The following is a 20,021-nucleotide window of genomic DNA, read 5'->3' on the forward strand; positions in this document are numbered from 1 at the left end:
AGTGAGAGGGTCAAGGGCGCCTCGAAGCGAGGTGTCCCGATCTCGCTCTGACCCGGGCCCCATTTAGCCGTCCCTACTACACAGCGCAGACATAGGTTCCTGGAGCCGCACTCTGACCTGGGGAATGGGGGCCCAAGAGAGGGCAGAGCGGAGCTAGGGGAGGGCTGGGACGCTGTGCGCGGTGCTGGAGTACGAAGCAGGGACTCAGCATCCTGCAGGGAGTCAGTGCCAGAAGCAGCCACCAACCCCCCCCCCACCCCGCCCCCAGCCAAGGTCACCGCTCCCACTCACCTGCAGGAGGAAGCGTTCGGCCTCGGCCGCTCTGCCCGCCGCCATGCACTGGAACGACGCGTTCTGGCCCGCGTTGACCTCCACGTCGCCCAGGCGGGAGAAGTGTGGGGCCTTTGCTGCGGGGTTACAGCCGCGTCGTGAGCTGGGCCTGCGCCCCCTGCAGGCAGGAGCCGCGGCCGCCCGCACCCCTTACCCCTGCGCCCCCAGTGGGCCAGGACTCACCGCAGGGGTAGCTGAGAAGCAGGATGTCGTCTAGGCCCATGTAGCCCCTGCGGTCTGGGGAGATGAGGGCCTCAAACAGCACCTGGGGGAGGCGGGAGGGCCCCTGTCATACTGATATCCCTCCAGCCTTGCCTGGGGAGGTGCCCACTTTCAGCTTGGCCTCAGCTTCCTCTGCCTCAACTAGCAGAGGTCAGCCCCACTCACACTGACGCTCCCTCCCAAGCCAGCTAGTTGGGAGTGGGATCCCAGCGCCCATAGTGAATAAGGTGGAGGCCAGAGTTTCCATCCAAATCCTGGACAGTTACCCTCAAGCAGTCACACAGGGTTTCCAGGTCAGCACTGTTCCAACTCACCCTTGACCTGGGCCCAGAGGCTATTCCTAGGAACAATGACCTCAGATGCTAAACCCAGACTGGCCCCAGACTGACCCCTGGCCTTGACCAGAGGTTGCCTCTGATGCTGAATGCAGACACATTCTAACTTCAGCCACTCATCCACTCTGACCTCAAGCTGACATCCATCTGCCCCACCTCCAGGCACAGGCTGGCCGCTGACTGAACCCAGCCCACCTGATATTCATTGGGCCAGAAAGTGCTGACAGCCAGCTCAGCCTGGTGCCACTGGCGGCCATGGGATCCAGTCATATTCCAGACAGCACTGCCCAGGGGGCCCCCATTAACGCGCACGTAGACACCCAGGGTGCCCGGGCTGTGCCCGTCCCGGCTGTACAGGAAGTAGCTGAACTGCACACAGTGGGTGTCATTCTCGCTCAGGCTCTGGAAGATGACATGGGCTCGCTGGCCTGGGGCATGCTGGGAAGTGTTGACCATCAAGTAGGAGCCTGGAAAGAGAGGAGGAAGAGGCAGGAGCTGAGGAGACCTCAGGGGAGGGCCAGGGCCAGGGGGACACTGAGAAGGACTCCAGGCATCGGGACCCACCAGGAGTCAGGGATTCTGAGGTCTGGCCCCAGCTCCACCTTCCTGGGTGAGTCCCTTCACTTCCTAGCATCTGTTTCCCATAGGAGACCTGGAGCAGTAAAAAACACACAAACCTGACTTTGTCAAAACCATTTAAAGGCTGGGCGTGGTGGCTCTCACCTGTAATCCCAATGCTTTGAGAGGCTGAGGTGGGTGGATCACCTGAGGTCAAGAGTTCGAGACCAGCCTGACCAATATGGTGAAACCCTGTCTCTACTAAAAAAAAAAAAAAAATTAGCTGGGTGTGGTGGCATGCGCCTATAGTCCCAGCTACTCGGGAGGCTGAAACAGGACAATTGTTTGAACCTGGGAGGCAGAGGATGCAGTGAGCCAAGATCACGCCACTACACTCCAGCCTGGGTGACAGAGCAAAACTCAGTCTCAAAGAAAAAAGAAAAAAAAAAGGGCTCCTTACAATCTACAGGTCACAAAGCCCATGCCCGGCCTCACCACAGCTTTCCCCATGTTCTGAGCCATCCCTGGAGGCAGGGACTAGGTCATTCAGCCCTGGAGTCAAGATATTGGCACATGACAGTCCCTCAAAGGCCACCCCTTCCAAAGCCCTCCCTCCGCCTCCCACCAAGGGTTTCTCTCCTGGCCCCTGGGTCATTACTAAAGTGCCTGTCTGTCTCCCACTAGCCTGTGAGGTCTCAGGACGCAAGCTGAATCAATAGGTAGAATAGAGATTGGATGAAAGGATTCCAATTTCCCTTCCAGACCCCATCCCTGAGTCTAAATTCCTGGGATACAAATCCCCTTGACTTCCAACCTGGAGAAAGGCAGCCTGTCCCTTCCCCAGAGACCCAGCCTGGGTACTGGGGGAGTAGAAGTGGACTAGGCTGGCTCAGGACCTGGCTGGAGGATTTGGGCTTCCCAAAGGGCACCTGAAACCACCCAGCGCTGCCTCCTCCTGGGCTTGGCTGCCAGCCAACATAAGCTCATTCAGATCCCTGCTCCAGGAGGGCTCCCTGGGGACTCTGCTGGAGGGGATCTCATTCATCTCTGTAAGCTAGAAGGCCTATGGAGGCGGCTCCTGGATCAGTCCCGGCAGGGCAGTGGTAAACTAAACTCAAGTTCCCATCCCCATCCAGGAAGGGGCACTTCCCAACCCCCAACACACTCCCTCTTGGCCCACTCATGCTACTTCTCTCTCCTCTCCCTGCAAGCAGCTGTGTGCATCTTTCTCTCTCTTTCAATCTGACACTTTGTTCTTTCCTCCTCCTTCTGCTCCCTCTGCCTCTCCCTCCGCTCACTGCATCCCTCCCCTTCTCTTTCATTTACTCCCTTTATCCCTGTCGCTCTTGCTTCTCTTCTCTCCTGCTCTCCATCTCTGAGTGTGAATCTCCCTCCTTTCTTCTCCCTCCACCCCCAGCTCCATTTCCTAGAATGTAAGAACCAGGAGGACAAAGACTGTCCATCTGGCTCACCACCACATCCTCAAGACCTAGCACAAGGCTCACACTAATTGCTAAATTCCCCTCTCCCCTTTCTCACTGGGTATATCTCTGCTTGTACGTGACAAGAGAGGTAGAGCACACTCAGGGTGGTCAGGACTGTAAGAGGTGAATTCCAATCAGCTGCTTTGTACCTGAGTGCCAACCATGTATCAGACTGAGGCTGGGCCCTGGGAATATGGAGAGGCCCCCACGAGGTCCCTGCCATGGTGGGTACCTTTACAGATTATTTTCAGAGAAGTCAAACTGTGATACCCACTAACACCTGCAGAGGCAGAGATAAGTGCCCCAGGAAGGGCACAGTGTGAGCGAATGCACAGAAGGGGAGGGGCAGGGCAAGCTGTGAGAGTCTGCAGGAGGCACCTGTGCCAGGTCATGAAGGTCTTCTCTCCTAGTGGCTTCAAGTCCTGGCCCCACCACTGAGAATCTTCGCTGCCCCTCCCTGACAACAGATGCAATCTCAGCCATGCTGTGAGCTGGGCAGTAAAGACCCTGGGCACTAGTGTGATGGGGCAAAGGGAGGGGGCTTCAGGCTGTGGAATATGGGGATTCACTCAGAAAGCCCATTTGATACCCACACTATTTATGTCCTCTGACACAGCCCTTATCAGTAATAAAGTTGACAATTTGGCCTTTATTTGTCACATTCTTTTTTAATTCCCAGTTGATTCTGCAACCCGTGAAGAGGAGTACTAGTTGTACAACTCCTCTTCCCCAAAGGTCTTCCCCAAAGACCCTCAACAATAGCAACTAAATAACTGACTCCTGCATGCCACCCTTGTTCTCTGTACTTCATACGCATCATCTCATGACCCTCTGAAATGGAGTCCTGTTTGCCTCATTTTACAGTGAAGACAATGGAGGCTCACAGACGTTAAGTGACTTGCCCAAGGTCACACTGCTGGTAAAGTGATGGAGCCAGGGTTTGAGCCCAGGTCTTCATGACTCTGGAATGAGTGCTCTAGGGGCCATGATGAAAGCAGGAAGTCAGTACTAGAATCCATATTATTAGTCTCCTGCCTCCCAATCCAGAGCTCAGGGTGACAAAGCTGCCCCATCTTGAAACAGGAACAGAGCAAGGTAGAAGTTGAGAAGGATCTGGGACTTCCAGGAGGAAGAGCGCAGAGGAAGGAAGGTTTTAAACACATCTAGTCCCAATGTTACTGCTCTTTCAGCATCTCCAAGTCCTGGAGAGATCAGGATTCAGGGGCTTTTGGGGAGAAAAGAATCTCTGAAGACAGCCTCCCAAAGATGGAGGATTTAGGAAGAACTGAGAGTGGGAGTGGGCTGGATCCTGAGCTAGGCAGCAAGGGAAGTAATTGGAAGTGAGTTTTAACTCACAGCCATGAGGGCCTTTAATGGCTTGAACCTGCACTCATTTCACACACGAAACTACCTGACATGCACAATTAGACAGTGTTGAGAGAAAGCCACATTCAGTGTCACATATGACATTAAAGATGCAAATGCAGATGGTGCCCAGAGAGGTTAAGTAATGTGCCCAAGGTCACACAGTAGGTGGGTAGAAGTGCCTCTGGAAGGAGAAGAAGGGGTAATGGCGATGGAGAGTAGACTTACCATGGGGCAGGTCCGCAGGGGCCCGGGTGCCAGGGTGGATTCGCACTTGCTCCCACTGGAAGTCATCGTACTGGGCCTGGCTGTATTCGCAGGGCACTGCTGGGTCACTTGCCTCCTCAAAGGTGCAGCCAGCTGTGAGAGCAGGGTCTGGTTAGCCCAGGCTAAGGCAGGGCTACTGGCCAGCAGGGTTCCTGGAGGGTAGCCCCCACCCTCCTCCCTTTCTTCAGGCCCTTCCCCACACTGCTCCCTCCCTCTAGCAAAATTCTCCCTCCTCCACCCTCTCCCTCTACCATGGTCCCCCTCACTGTCCCCTCCCAATACCAAGATGTCCCTACATGCCTACTCCCCCAGTACTTCCCAGGACCGCCCCCCACCCCACCACCACCACCACTGGCACCACCATCACCACCATCCATCAAAGACCCTCCTCAATAAAAACTACTTATCAGGATTGCTATATTATTGGAACTTCACAACAATCCATAAGATCAGGAATAGAATTATCTCCACTTTGTGGATAAGGAAACTGAGACCCCAAAAGTCTGAGTGACTTCATTAGGGTCACACAGCTCACTGGTGACGGAGATGGGGTTTGAACTGAGATCTCCTGATTGTTACCCAGTGTTCTGTCCCCTGCCCCTCTATCTTCCCATAGAGGACAGACAGTGGGCCCTGGGCCTGGCAGGACCATGCGTGTCATAATCCAGCCCAATGAGATCTCCTTTAAAAATAACAATTGCCACCAATCCACTCAAGCCGGGCACAATGCTACATGGTGGACGTACAGAGCCTCGTTCAGGCCACGCATTCTGAGTCAGGCACCACTATTTTTCCTACTTGACAGATGTCGATGGGATTCAGACATTGCCCAAAGTCAGTCAAGTTAGGGTCTCTGCCTGCGGGAATGTGACATGCAAAAGCAGAGTCATGTGTGGACGAGGCACATGTATGACTAGATGAAGCAACTTCCCATGATTTGCAACCAGTACTAACAGTTTAAATGAGAAAGGGGGAGGAAGTGGGGATTGAAATAGATGTGAGTCCTTTGGTTGGTAATGAGGTCTATATATCTCAGTGAGTTCATCAAAGGCCTAAGCTGGTTGCCTAATAAACCTGAGAACACTATTGGTTCAGAAAGGAACTGAAAGCTTCTCCCTGCCACTCACTCCAAAACCTTAGTGTTTGGAGTCCCAACAGGAGCCTGAGGCACCAGAAACCCAGGAAAATGCCTAAGCAAGTGGCGAGGAAGCAAGCGCAAACCATGCCAGACCCTGTCCTGGGTGCCTGCCAGTCACTGGTACTCCTCCCGATTTGACAGATGATGTGACTGAGGTTCTGAGGAATGAAGGGATTTGTCCACCGCACCACGTGGTGGATCAATGAGTGGCCTTTGGCATCACAGACTTGGGATCAAATCTTGACTGCAATTTGCCAACCCCTGTGACCAGGGGCAGGTGGCTTCTCTTTCTGAGCCTGTGTTTCCCTATCTGCACATAGGCTGGTTGAGGATCTGATGTAGTGGCCCACTTAGCACAACACCTAGCATACGTAAGCACTCAGGAAATAGCAGCTCTTATATGTACCATGCAAGTCTACATAAGGAACAGAGGTGGGATTTGAACCCATGTGGGTCAGATGACAAAGTCCAGGCTTCCCACAAAAAGGGGTTTCGATACCAGAAGGAGCAGACCTGAGCTGCTTCCCAATCTCAAGAAGAAGAGGGACAGGTATAGATAGTTGTGGTATTTACATATATTTAGCTGGTGCAAAAGTAATTGCAGTTTTTGCCACTTTTTTTTTAAAGTAATGGAAAAAACAGCAATTACTTTTGCACAACCTAACATATATTTATTTATATATATAAAAGCCTTTGTACAGTCTTATAATGTTGGGACACTTTAGGCCTCAGAAACAGGCCTCAGGAAACAAAATTTCTCTCTGACCTGCTCCTGTCCTCCTTTCACCTGTCCAAGGCAGGGCTCTAATCCAATCACGGGTCATTCCAGAGAGGGTCCTGCCCGATACCCTAGAGGAAGGATGCCACAGAAAGGCCAAGACAAGTTTAAGCAGACAGGCCTTGCTGGGTTTAGATCAGGCGCTTTATGTGCAATCACATTTGTCAATCATGCTTACGTAAGGAAACCTCTGTAAATACCCAAAAGGACAGGGTTCGGAGAGCTTCCAGACAGTGGAACACATGGAGCTTCTTGGAGGGTGGTGGGTCCAGAGAGGGCAAGGAAGCTCCATGTGCCTTCCCCCATACCTCACCCTATGCATCTCTTCATCTGTATCCTTTGCAATATCCTTTATAATTAACCAGTTAATATGTTTCTGAGTTCTGTGAGCTGCTCCAGCAAATTAAACCCAAAGAGGGGGTCGTGGGAACCCCAACTTGCAGCTGGTCGTTGAAAGTTCTGGAGGCCCAGACTTGCAACTGGTGTCTGGAGGAGGAGGCAGTCATGGGGACTGAGCCCTCAACCCATGGAATCTGATCCATATGCTGGAACTGAATTGGAGGACACCCAGCTGGTGTCTGCTACAGAATTAATTGCTTGCTTGGTAGTGGGGAGAAGCCCCCACACATTTGGTCACAGCGGTCTCCTGCGTTGATGGCTGCTGCTGTGGTGGTGTGAGGGCAGAGGAAAAACGCCATTTGAGGGAGGTTTTCTCTAACAACAGTACTTGGGGAATGAGTGCCACATGCCACATGACACTTGAGGAAGCTTTTCCCAAACAACAGCACTTGGGGGGTGAGTGCCATGTCACAGGCACAGTGCTACAGGCATCTTCACACGCAGCAAGCAACTTCACTTAGGAGGCTCTACTGTTTCATCTGCAGCTGCAACTCCTCTAGGTTGTGATGCAGATGATGTGAAGTAGCACATGAAAAACACACCCAGGCCAGGCACAGTGGCTCATGCCTGTAATCCCAACACTTTGGGAGGCCAAGGTGGGCGGATCGCCTGAGGTCAGGAGTTCGAGACCAGCCTGGCCAACATGGTGAAACCCCGTCTCTACTAAAAATAAAAAAATTAGCTGGGTGTGGTGGCGCTTGCCTGTAGTCCCAGCTACTTGGAAGGCAGAGGTAGGAGAATCGCTTGAACCTGGGAGGCAGAGGTTGCAGTGAGCTGAGATGGTGCCACTGCACTCCAGTCAGGGTGACACAGCATGACTCTGTCTCAAAAAAAAAAAAAAGAAAGAAAAAGAAAGAAAAAAGAAAAACACACCCAGAAGAGCCAGGCACAAAGGGCTCCTCACTGCTGGGGGCTCCCTGTCTTCTCCTGCAATGGTGAGACGTAGGTGTGAGGATGGCACCAAGCAGATGGGATGAAGTAACAGAATACTCTTTCCAGAGCTGGGGCAGGACCTTGGCTGAGCTCTTTGGCTCTTTGTTTGAAAAGCCGTGGTCAGCATCATGCCTTGTTGACTGTGGGAGGTGGTTTTAACCCCATCTGTGCCTGGAGGGCCTCAGCTTCCCCTCTAGAAAAAGACCCACAGTGCAGCAGAGAGAGAGAACATGGCAAGTATAGAGAGAGAGCATAGTGGTCAGGGAGGACTTCCTGGAGGAGGAGGCCAGCTAACTTCAGCTTGAGCTGGGCCTGCCCTAAGGCTCTTAGCCAAGGCCTCCTTGAGATAGAGGGGTTGCCATAAAAGGAAGCCCAGGATCTAAAGTCCTGGCTGGGGTTCAGGCCTTTCCTGTTCCTTCACAAGTAACAAGGCCGCTGCCCCGATGTCTCACCCACCGCCCTGGGGAGAGCCTGGGAGTGCCAGCTCCTTGGCTTCCTCTTATTCATCCTGAGCCAGGTCACACGAACTGCCAGGACTCCCAGACTGACTAACCTGGTCAGAATGACACCCAGACCACCTGACCTCAGTCAGAGGAGCCCCCAGATAGACTGACACCAGTCCTGTGATCCCCAGACAGACTGATCCAAGTTGGTGACCCCCAAATAGACTGACTTCAGCCAGCCTGGCTCCCAGCTGACTGTCCCTGTTGAAAGTGGCCTCAGCCTCATACAGATGACCCCAGACTATCTCACTTCAGCCAGAATCACCACCAGACTGACTGACTGATCCTAGACCTGCCCACCCCAGCCACAATGACCCCTGACCTCTGCCAAATGACCCCTACAACTGACCCCAGCCAGGGTGACCTCCAAGGAGTCACTCTAGATGGATGGGCTGACTGATTGACCCCATCCAGAGTGATTCCTTTTTTTTTTTTTTTGAGATAGAGTCTCGTTCTGTCACCCAGGCTAGAGTGCAGTAGCGGAATCTCAGCTCACTGCAACCTCCAGCTCCCAGGTTCAAGCTATTCTCGTGCCTCAGTCTCCAAAGTAGCTGGAATTATAGGCACGTGCCACCGTACCCAGCTAATTTTTGTATTTTTAGTAGAGACGGGATGTCGCCATGCTGGCCAGGCTGCTCTCAAACTCCTGGCCTCAAGCAATGCCCCCACCTTGGCCTCCCAAAGTGCTGGGATTACAGGCATGAGCCACTGCGCCCAGCCTCAGGGTAATTCCTTAACCGGATTGACTCTCTCTCCCTGACTCATGTCCATCTCTAGACCTGTGTCTCTGAGCCAGGCCCAGTTCTAGCTCCAGCCCATAGTGGGTAACATCTCTGGAGCCAGGCTCCCCAAGAAGCATCCCAACCTTACCCCTTCCCTTCATCCCCTGAGATGGGAACGGTGAGCTAGGAGCCAAGAGCCCCAAAGCCAAGTCCCAGTTCTGCTAGAGACCCAACTCCTACTGGAGGCCACTAAATCTGACTTTGAGTTCAGAGCAAGAATGGTAGCAACGAATCCTTCCGGACTCTACTGACACAAACACAGGCACAGACATGCACATACACACATCAATACCTCTGCGAGGGGGCTGTGAATTACCACCACGACCATCTGTACTGGTGAATCCTCTTAGCAACTCTGAAGGTAGGTAGTCTTATTTTTGTCTTATTGTGAATTTATTAGGTACTACTATTATTCCTAATTTACAGATTAAAACAGACTCAAAGAGATACAGTTGCTTACTCAAGACCACACGCCGGGCGCGGTGGCTCAAGCCTGTAATCCCAGCACTTTGGGAGGCCGAGACGGGCGGATCACGAGGTCAGGAGATCGAGACCATCCTGGCTAACACGGTGAAACCCCGTCTCTCCTAAAAATACAAAAACTTAGCCGGGCGAGGGGGCAGGCGCCTGTAGTCCCAGCTACTCGGGAGGCTGAGGCAGGAGAATGGCCTGAACCCGGGAGGCGGAGCTTGCAGTGAGCTGAGATCCGGCCACTGTACTCCAGCCTGGGCTACAGAGCAAGACTCCGTCTCAAAAAAAAAAAAAGACCACACAGCTACGATGTGCAGAAGCTCAGACTTAAACCCTCTATCTTTATTCCAGGAGACTGGGCATAAACAAAACAAAACAAGGCCTGCCCTTCTGCTGGCCGGAAGTGTTAATTCAGCTTCATTCACGGGGGATTTGTTCCCTGCCAGTACAAAGCAGGTCCCAGGCTGGCACTATTAGAGGTACAAGGATGATGAAGACTCCGCCCTGCCCTCAGGGACCTCCTAGTCCCACTGAGGGTGAGGAAGAGGGAATGAGGGAATAAGAGAAGGTTCAAGGCCACAAGAGGGGGTCCAGGGAGGGAGCCAGGTCGAGGGGGAAGGCCTCCTGGAAGAGGCGGCATCTAAGCAGAGCCAGGAAGGATGGGGAGAGATGGGTGGAAGGCATTTATGGCAAAGGGCCCAGGGGAGCAAAGCAAGGCGCTGAATAAACACAGTTTGTCCAGGGCACAGAGAGGAGCCCAAGTTGGCTAAAGCCATGAGAGCTATGACTGGAGGGAGGGGAGGTTGAGGCCAAAACATGGAGGACCCTAAACACCAGGGTGAGGAGCTGGGCCTCATTTTGCATTGAGGAGCCACAGAAGGTGTCTGAGTAGGAAAGTGCCTGGATTCAGATGAGATAAACGATATATCCTATAAGCCACGAGTAGGGCAGGTGGTGTCTCCAGAGAGCACAGCAGGATCCAGAGGTAGCTTGGGAACAAGCCACCAAGGGGTCCAGAGTCAGATGTCAGAAACTGGTGAGGACAGGGGCCTCGAGTCCCCTTCCAGGATGCAAACAGCACACCCTCCCATCACACTCAGAGAGGTGCAGAGCACACAACGCACCTATGCCCAGAGCCCCACACTCAGTGTTCACACACACTCCCTTTCTGCAGCCTGGGCCAAGCCTGGGGATGCGGTCTCAGCTAGACTGGGAACGGAGAGAAAGCCTGTCCCTGGGCACCCCATATCTACGGAGGCCTCCCTGAGAGGGTGAATTGAATCAACCCAAGACCCCCAAGGGCTCCCCCAGCCTCAGCTCAAACTGGCCCAGCTACATTCCTCAGCTAATCTCCCCAATCTGGCAGGCGGTTGCCTGAGCAACCGTCAGCCACAATTTGGGAAGGCAGGGGGATGGTTTAGCCACATCCGGCTGGGCTCGGGATGGGGTGATGTAAGGGGCAGAGCTGCCTCTGGAAGAGTGTGGGAGGGGTCTCCCTGGTGGGAGGGGCTCTACATCTCCACACGCATGTTTCCACATGCAGGTGTGCATGTGCAGGTGTGCGTGTGCGTATGTGTGTGTACACATGCACTCATGGCTGTGAGATGACAGGACAGCCTGGTACTGAGTTTCAAGGATTCAAATGGCAGGCGGGAGACCTGGATCTTACTCCTGCTGAGCCTCTAAGTCCCTCTGTGACCTTGGGCAGGTGACTTGCCCTCTCTGAATCCTTACCTCCTCACCTGTAAAATGAGAATAGGACTGCTAAGGTCGGATGACAGATTGCAGCTGCGTGAGTGTGCACGTGAGCAAGTCATCCGGGGGCAGAGGTGCGTGAGGGTGAGCATGGGTGTCAGAAAGGGGAGGTCTCCTGGGCAGGCGCTGTGAAGCCGCGGGTGTACAGACGTGCATTTACAAGCAAAGGTACAAGGGCATATTTAGTGGTAAGCTTGCACCTAAGGGGGAGGTGGGTGTGTGCAGTAAGGTAGACGGGAGTTGTGCATACGTGTGGGTGTGTGAGTGTGAACACCACAAGCACTGCACACCAGACTTGCCTCACACCAGACAGGAAACAGCACTCCATGCCCAATGCAGCTGCAGCTGCAACCAGTATTTTCTGAAGACCCCTGGCAAACAGAAACTTTTGTGCCCTTTGGTTTGTCCATAGAACATCCAATTCCCAAGAGTGGTCCCGGGAGAAGCAAAACTTCTCCCAACAGATTGCAAATTTAGGGGCTGGGATTTCACCCGAGCCCAGGTACACACCCAGTTGTGGGTGGGGAAACTCAAATACAACCCCAACAACAACAGTGGACTATTTCATCATCCAAGGTTGTACCCTTATTCTCAGCAGCCCAACCCAAGCCTGGAACCAACACTGGCCTCACCCCTGACTTTCTTGCCTAACCCAGCCCCATCCTGGGTTCTCCACCCCAACTACATCTTCATCTCAGGCCTGTCTAATCCCTATCTCCTCCCTGCCTGAGGTCAAGGACCATCTCTCATGCGTTTGAACCCCATCCCAAGTCCTATGTACAGCCAACAGTGCCTGGACTTATTGACCCCATGATCCCAGCTAGTCTGACCTTCACCAACCACACCCAGCTCTAGAACCATGGCACCAGCCCAGAGGCCTGGCCCAGCCCACCTTGCTACTCTCCTTGCCCAAGTCAACTCATCTAGACCTAGGCCGAGGCTCCCAGAGCTGCCCGAAGAGCCCTGATGAACCGATGGGTCATTAACTGTAGTCAGGGCTGGGAGCAGTATGCCCATTTTCTAATCACCCAGGAGTCACCATAGCTGCAACCAGAAAGATCGCCCAGGGCTGGGCCACAGGGAAAGTTGAGCTAGCACCACCCACAGAGCCAACACACAGCCTGACAATGCCAACATCTTGCCATCTCCACTGAGAATGGAAGGAAACCAAGTACAGCAGGGGATCTTATGCCAGGCCCACTCCCCATCTCCCTGATCAATATGTGCTGCAAATCCCAGAGTTAGCAGTAGAGCTGCCACACTGGCAGTATGAGGGGAAGGCACAGGCCAGGGCTGGATGCCAGACAGACAGAGGAAAAGGGCCGAATGGAGGACTATGTTGTGCAGTGGTACAGCGGGCAAAGAGTTCACAGATCTGTCCTGCAGACACCCTGCGTCATATGAAGACAGACTGCAGAGTAGAGGGGCATGGGGCTGTGCACAAACCCGAGCAGTGTGAAGATCTGTACTTGATAAAGGTCCATGGAGAGAGGCCTCTGCAGTGCCACAGTGCAAGGTGTTGAGGGTGCAGTGCAGCAACTTCGTGGTGTAGAGACAGAATACAGTTACACAATGCAGGGAGCAGAGCATACAGTGTGCGCAGGCCTCATTACAGACATCTGGTACAGCATGGCAGAACTGGCCAGGGCCATGATGCAGCACGGAAGTGCCACATCCATCATGGGTATGACCCAGAGCTGCACAAGGCACACTGTGCCACTGCAGTGCATTTAGTGGTACACTGGGCTGGCACTCAGTGCTACACGATAGGTGTATGGAGGAATGCCAGCATGGTAAGTTTAAGCCTTACTAGTTCAAGCTTCATGCATTCTCATGGGAAGGGTGTGTGCCCTGCATAGACATGCAGCACAGGCACACAGAACAACAGAGAGATACAGGGATGGGAAACGGGCAGTGAGTGCAGAAGAAACTGCTGGGTGCGGCAACCCAGCCTAGAATATAAGCCCAATAAATACAGTCCCGAGGAACAGAGTAGGTGCAGACTCGAGGCAGGGGTAGGAAGTGGCACAAAATGGAGTACAATTAAGATAGTGTGTGAAGCTGGGCACAGTGGCTCACGCCTGTAATCCCAGCACTTTGAGAGGCCAAGGCAGGTGGATCACTTGAGGTCAGGAGTTTGAGACCAGCCTGGCCGACACGGTGAAACTTCGTCTCTAGTAAAAATACAAAAATTAGCTGGGTGTGGTGGCGCATGCCTGTAATCCCAGCTACTCGGGAGGAGGCAGGAGAATCACTTGAACCCAGGGGGTGGAGGTGGCAGTGAGCCCAGATTGCTCCATTGCACTCCGGCCTGAGCAACAGAGTGAGACTCCATCTTTAAAAAAAAAAAAAAAAAAAGATGCTGTGTGGAACCAATGGATTCAATGCAAGGGCTCTGGGTCCTACAGTCCGGTAGAGTGCACACAACCCAAGCGTGAACAGGTTCATTGCAGGGTAGAGGCCCTGGGCAGTAATCCTGTGCAGTGCACAAATGCAATGTCAGATACTGTGCAGTGGTGCTGCCTGTGCAAACCCAAGCCAGTCCTGAAGCCCAAGAAAGCGGTCCCAAGCTGTACTATAGGTATAGACTCCCTGAGTCATGTGCAACGCGGGGCAGTAAGAACACTCAATGCAAAGATGTTGTTCACCTAGGGCTGACAACAAAAACCTGGAAAAGGACACCAGCCTACAGATACCTTGGTGGTAGGACAGTGCGAGGCCGGGACACCACAGGGGCAGCGTTTCAGCAGCAGTGGTGCATTGCAAGGGTTGGGCCATGAAGCACATATCCAGTGCAGCAAAGCAGTGCACATGCACAGAAGTGCTACGTGGGGCGAAGTGCACTGTTGGTACAATGCAACCGTGGAATGCAAAGGGGCGGTGCCCAGAAACTCAGGAAAAGTTCACAGTCCTGATGCAATACTGACATCCATGCAATAGTGCAGTGCAGTACAGAGATGCCGTGTGATGTCAAGATGCAATGTTGTGGTAGCATGCCATCTGTTGGCACGGTGCAGTGCTGCAATGCGAGGAGCTATGCCCAAACCCCAAAAGAGTCCACATGACCAAGCACCAGTGAGGTACTGAGGTACAAAATATAAATGCTCTATGATACAAACATGCAATGTGGCCACAGAAAACCACGTGTTGATCTCAGACAGTGGTGCAGTGTGAGGGGCTCCACCCAGAAACTCAGAAGAATCCACCTTCCCAATGCAACACTGACATCCAGCAGAGTGACACAATATGCAAGAGAGCAGGAAAGACACACACACGGCAGGACCACGGCAGCATGGAGGCACCGTCCAATGGACAATGCAGAGGCAGAGCATGCAGAAACTCAGGAGAACTCACATCCTCAATGCAATGCAGCAATCCCAGCGAAGTAGGGGGCTGAGACACAGGGCAGTGCGAGGAGGCTGGACCCAGGAACTCCAGATAGCACATATCCAGAGCAGTCCAGAGCCTGGCACACCGCAACAGTGTTGGTGGGAGAGTCGCGATGCGGAGAGGGGAGCTCAGATCCCTGGAAAACCCTCTACCTACAGCTCTGCCCGGCCACGCTGGCTCACCCCACAAGTTGGGGGCCAAAATCTCATCTGGCTTGTCCTCCTCCCTCCAACATCTTCCACCCCAGTGACTCTCCAAGGGTAAAGGATGAAGCCACTGCCAACCACAGGATAGGCCGTCTAGAATCGAGTACATGGTCCAGGTATTATAACTAAGCAGAGCCCCAGCATGCTAGCAGGAAAACAATGAATTCAAATTCTGCTGGTAAAGCTTTTGGACAATTAAAGTACAGCCCCTGGCCCCCAGCCCAGGGCACCACAGAGGAGAAATAGAAAGAAAGACCTATGGGATTAGGCCCTGGGACAGGGTGGGCAGGAAGTAGGACCAACAAGAGGTTAGGATGTCAGAGAAGAGCCAGAATCAATCAACCTGGCTAGTCACTCCCCAACCACCACCCCCATCCCCACCTCTATTACTCCCTCCCAGGCCTGGACTTCATCAGAAACCAAGAACAGACTTTTCTGGGCACACAGGATGCCCGCACGCATGCACATACATACATCATAACAGTGAACACTTACACAGTGCTTACTATGTGCAGGACCTGTTCTAACCTACATAATCATAACCATAAAACATATCCTCATGACAAACGCATGCAGTGTGTTCTATTACTATCCCCATTCCACAAATGAGAACACTAAGGGCCCAGAGAGGTCAGTAACTTGCCAAAGTATCACACAGCTAGAGGTGGTGGGCCCAGGATTAGAACCCAGATGGTCTTGGCCCTGAACCTATGCTCTTAACCACCACACGCTAGACAAACACATATTGACACGCCACATGCACAGCCGCACATGTACAGCTGCAAGTCCACATGTACGCTCATGTAAACACACATACATACACATTCTGAGCAATGCATTTCCCACTCTCAGCTGAGACTCACCTGTCCTATCCACTAGGTTTCTGATACCTCCCAGTTGTCACCTCTTATCCCAGCTGTCCCATATCTCCCTGTTCTATCATCTACCTATCCCCCAACCCTCAGTTGTTCCCCCAATACTGCCTGTCCCTTCACTGTCAGCTGTCCCATCCCCCAGGTATATCTTTCCCACCAGTTATCTTCTATCCCCCAGTGGTCCCCCAGGCCCCAGCTGTCACCCAGCCCCAGCTTTATCTTGCCCTGTCAAATATCCTCAGCACAGCCCCTTCCTAACAGCCCCATCTCAATCTTCCTCCCCAGCTCCTGCCCTCAAACTCCCAAACCTCAGCGGCCCTCCAAGCCCCCTTTCTCCTTGTCCCTTCTGAGTCATCACAAGGTCCTGTGGTTTGCATCCTGGGAATCTGCCCAAGACCTCCTGCGTCATCTGGAAGCAGCATCTTCTGAGCTGTCCCCCTCAGGGGTCCTCCCACAGTCATTCTGCAGGCAATGGCAGCCCCCAACCCAGAGCCAGAGGAGGAGGCTGCGCTGCAGAACCCCAGCTCCTGCCTTCACCCCTCCAAGTCTTCCCTGTGCACCAAGAGGCATCGAGATGCAGTCACTTAGTGTGCATCTGCCATGTATAGGCCCTGGGGACCACAGATGACAAAGACACAGCTCAGCCCCCAGGGCATCCCAGCCTAGGGGGAAAAAGGAGATGGAAAACTGCAGCACATTGTCAAACGTCCAGTATGGGAGGAATTAGACCAACTGCACGGGGAGAGGGCTAGGAAGGCTTCACTGCATCAGTGGCAATGGAGCTGAACTGTGAAGGCTGAACAAGTTGGTAGATCCCCCACCCCCACCACGAGGTGAGAAATGGGGAAGAGCACAGTGTATGCAAAGGTAGGGAGGTGTGAACCGGCATGGCAGGCTCCTGGATCCGCAATTCACCTGGTGATTTGGAGCAGACAGCGGATAGGCAGGAGTGGGGTCAGGGAAGAAAAGCATCGTGTGAAGCTGCTTCAGAAAGAAACGGCTGGTCACGCAGGGCCTCATCTGCTATGCTAGCGTTTGGGTTTTGTTCCGAGTTCAGGGGAGCCTTCAGCTTGAGACAAAGGAGTGACAGCATCCTATGCCTGCCTTAGAAGCTTATTCTGGACACAGGGTGGTGGAAGCATTAGAAACCGAAAGGCTGGGCCGGGCGTGGTGGCTCACGCCTATAATCCCAGCACTTTGGGAGGCTGAGGCAGGCGGGTCACGAGGTCAGGAGATCGAGACCATCCTGGCTAACACAGTGAAACCCTGTCTCTACTAAAAATACAAAAAATTAGCCTGGCGTGGTGGCACGTGCCTGTAGTCCCAGCTACTTGGGAGGCTGAGGCTGGAGACTTGCTTGAACCCAGGAGGCGGAGGTTGCAGTGCGCCAAGATGGTGCCACTGCACTCCAGCCTGGGTGACAGGGTGAGACTCCATCTCAAAAAAAAAAAGAAACCAAGAGCATGATGGCAGGCAGAGTAGAGGCCAAGAAGGCTACCAGACTACTGCAATAGTCCAGGCAAGATCTAATAAGGCTACAGAGAAGGAGCCTGGATTGAACAAAACCTTCGTCAACAGCCACTGAATCATGGTCCATCCAGCCCAATTCCCTTCCCAGAGATGCCCAGGCCTCACTAAAGGTGCTGCAGGCCGCCTCATGCCTCTACACCAGCGCCGTCTGCAGAACCTTCTGAGAGGATGGAAATGTCCTCTGCCTGCATTAACCAGTACAATGAGAGCCACTAGCAACATGTGACTCCTGAGGACTTGAAATCTGACTAGTGCAACTGAGGGACTGAATTTTTGTTTTAATTAATTTAAATATATAGCCATACATGACTCAGGAGCCACTGTATTGGAGAATACAGGTAGAGGACAATTTCCATCACCACAGAAAGTTCTATTGGATAATACAGCTCTAGGCTGACTGCTGAAAAACAGAACTATCGGGGCCCCTTCTGAGGCTTGTGGCTTTGGAGTCTGAAGAGCGATCAGAGGGCAAGTCCCAGGGAAGGGGCCACCAGAGGTTGAGTTGGGTACAGCCACCAGGACATTCCCACCCAACATGTCCACACCCCTCATGGACACATCTCGGATACACAGACACCACCACAGGTCACAAGGGCACCTCCACAACTAAACATACAAATAGACACATGAGGCCAGGCGCAGTGGCTCACACCTGTAATCCTAGCACTTTGGGAAGCTGAAGGAGGTGGATCACCTGAAGTCAGGATTTCGAGACCAGCCTGGCCAACATGGTGAAACCGCATGTCTACTAAAAATACAAAATTTAGCCAGGCATGGTGGCAGATGCCTGTAATCCCAGCTACTCGGGAGGCTGAGGCAGGAGAATCGCTTGAACCCAGGAGGCAAAGATTGCAGTGAGCCAAGATCGTGCCACTGCACTCCTGCCTGGGTGACAAAGCCAGACTCCATCTCAAAAAGAAAAGAAGAAAAGGCTGTGTGCGGTGGTTCATGCCTGTAATCCCAGCACTTTGGAAGGCCAAGGCAGGCAGATCACAAGGTCAGAAGTTCAAGACCAGCCTGACCAACATGGTGAAACCCAGTCTCTACTAAAAATACAAAGATTAGCCAGGCGTGGTGGTGTGCGCCTGTAATCCTAGCTACTCAAGAGGCTGAGGCAGGAGAATCACTTGAACCCATGAGACAGAGGTTGCAATGAGCCAAGATCACGCCACTGCACTCCAGCCTGGGTGACAGAGTAAGACTCCATCTCAAAAAAAAAAAAAGAAAAACTAAGAAGAAAAAAAAAAAAATAGATACACGGCACCCCACACCCAGACTCACTAATACCTTGATACTTCAATGACTGGGTCCCTGTTGCTTCATACGCAGACACCCCCACCCTCAGATACCCGGACACTTGGGGATCCCTTCAACTGGACACTCAGGCACTTGGCCAGCCCCATACCTGGACACAACACAGAAACACTCCCCACTTAAATACCCACTAACCTGAGGACTCCCAGACACATGGATACACCCACCTCCAGACCCAGGGATGCTGGCATAGCCTCTGTCTGCACACCCTGATCCTCCCACACGAGGGTACTGGGATGCCCACACCTAGATACCAAGACACCACCCATCCAAATGGCTCTGCACCCAACTCCAGGAATGTGATACTTGAATAGCCAAACACCCTCAGCACCAGGCTCCCCAGGGGTCAAAGCAACTGGTTACCTCCCTCCTCCAAACTCAGATCCTGCCACACCACGATAACCAGACGACTAGACACCCTAACAGGTCACATGTGTCCATGCCCCTAGTTACAATCCCTACACACCACCTACTCTGACTGCCCAGATGCTGAGTCACATCTGCACACACCTCAGCCAGCCTCGCCAACCCCATCTGCCAGGACCACCACGGGACCCAGTTCTCCCTTCCCTCCAGTGCACAAGCGGTCAGAACAGAGGCTGTGACACCACCCGCCCACCCTAAGATCTAGGACTGAGGACTGAGGACTGAGGGAGGGTCTTCCAGGAAGCTCCCCTCCCACTCCTAACACAGGGCCCTGCGGGGTCCCTCCCTCCTCCTCAGCCACTCATACAGACCGTTGAGACTCAATGCCTCACCAACTGCCAGGTCCCCTCACAAAAGGCTGAGACTGGGGACTGGAAAGGCCCTGCCAGCTGCCAGGGGTGGGGCTGGAGCTTGGGGGAGGGGCTGGCAGGCAAGAGGCCCATTCCCTTCAGTCTCTTGCCAGGGACTTAACCTCCCCAACTCAAAGCTCCCAGATGACACTCTCAACATGGCCTTTTCACAACATAACACCATCCCCCACCCTCCAGGAATTTTCCAGATTCCTGGAGGGAAAACCTCGTTCTTCAATCTCTACCTTCAGTGGAATCAGTGCGCCCCCATCTGGCATCTCCACCTCTGAACTTGACTCCCTTAAAGTATTCTTTCAGGCCATATATATTTATTCAGACCCGGTGGGCCAGGCCTTGTACCTGGCACTGAGGATTCAGAAGTAGACTAAAAACCCAGTCTCTGCCCTCAGCTCTCGGTCTGGTAAGGGAGACAGCACTAATAAACTGTAATTACAATAATTACAATGCTATGTACAAACCCTATGACCCCCACCCCCCACTTCCTAGGCTAGGACAGGGCATCACCAAGGAAGGCTTCAGGGAGTGGATGATGATTAGAGCTGAGAGCTGGCCGGGCACGGTGGCTCAAGCCTGTAATCCCAGCACTTTG

At 53.1% G+C, this 20,021-nt stretch overlaps 1 protein-coding gene across 42 annotated transcripts in view; it reads right to left on the reverse strand.

Annotated features, from left to right (window-relative positions):
• Positions 1 to 20,021, reverse strand: part of PTPRU (protein tyrosine phosphatase receptor type U) — a 90,429-nt gene that overhangs the window by 66,168 nt on the left and 4,240 nt on the right. For 40 of the 42 annotated variants that reach the window (XM_077965353.1, XM_077965349.1, XM_077965345.1 and 37 more), the window contains exons 2-5: positions 4,523 to 4,654; positions 1,083 to 1,354; positions 514 to 595; positions 292 to 407 (exon numbers count right to left, since the gene is read on the reverse strand). In XM_077965353.1, the coding sequence (XP_077821479.1) occupies positions 292 to 407; positions 514 to 595; positions 1,083 to 1,354; positions 4,523 to 4,654 (602 nt within the window). Of the gene's footprint in view, positions 1 to 291; positions 408 to 513; positions 617 to 1,053; positions 1,422 to 4,457; positions 4,655 to 20,021 lie in introns of all 42 variants that reach the window. The other 2 variants (XM_077965356.1, XM_077965197.1) reach the window with 2 other exon arrangements.

This window comes from Macaca mulatta, chromosome 1 (genome assembly GCF_049350105.2).
Source record: "Macaca mulatta isolate MMU2019108-1 chromosome 1, T2T-MMU8v2.0, whole genome shotgun sequence".
NCBI classification, from domain to species: Eukaryota; Metazoa; Chordata; class Mammalia; order Primates; family Cercopithecidae; genus Macaca; species Macaca mulatta.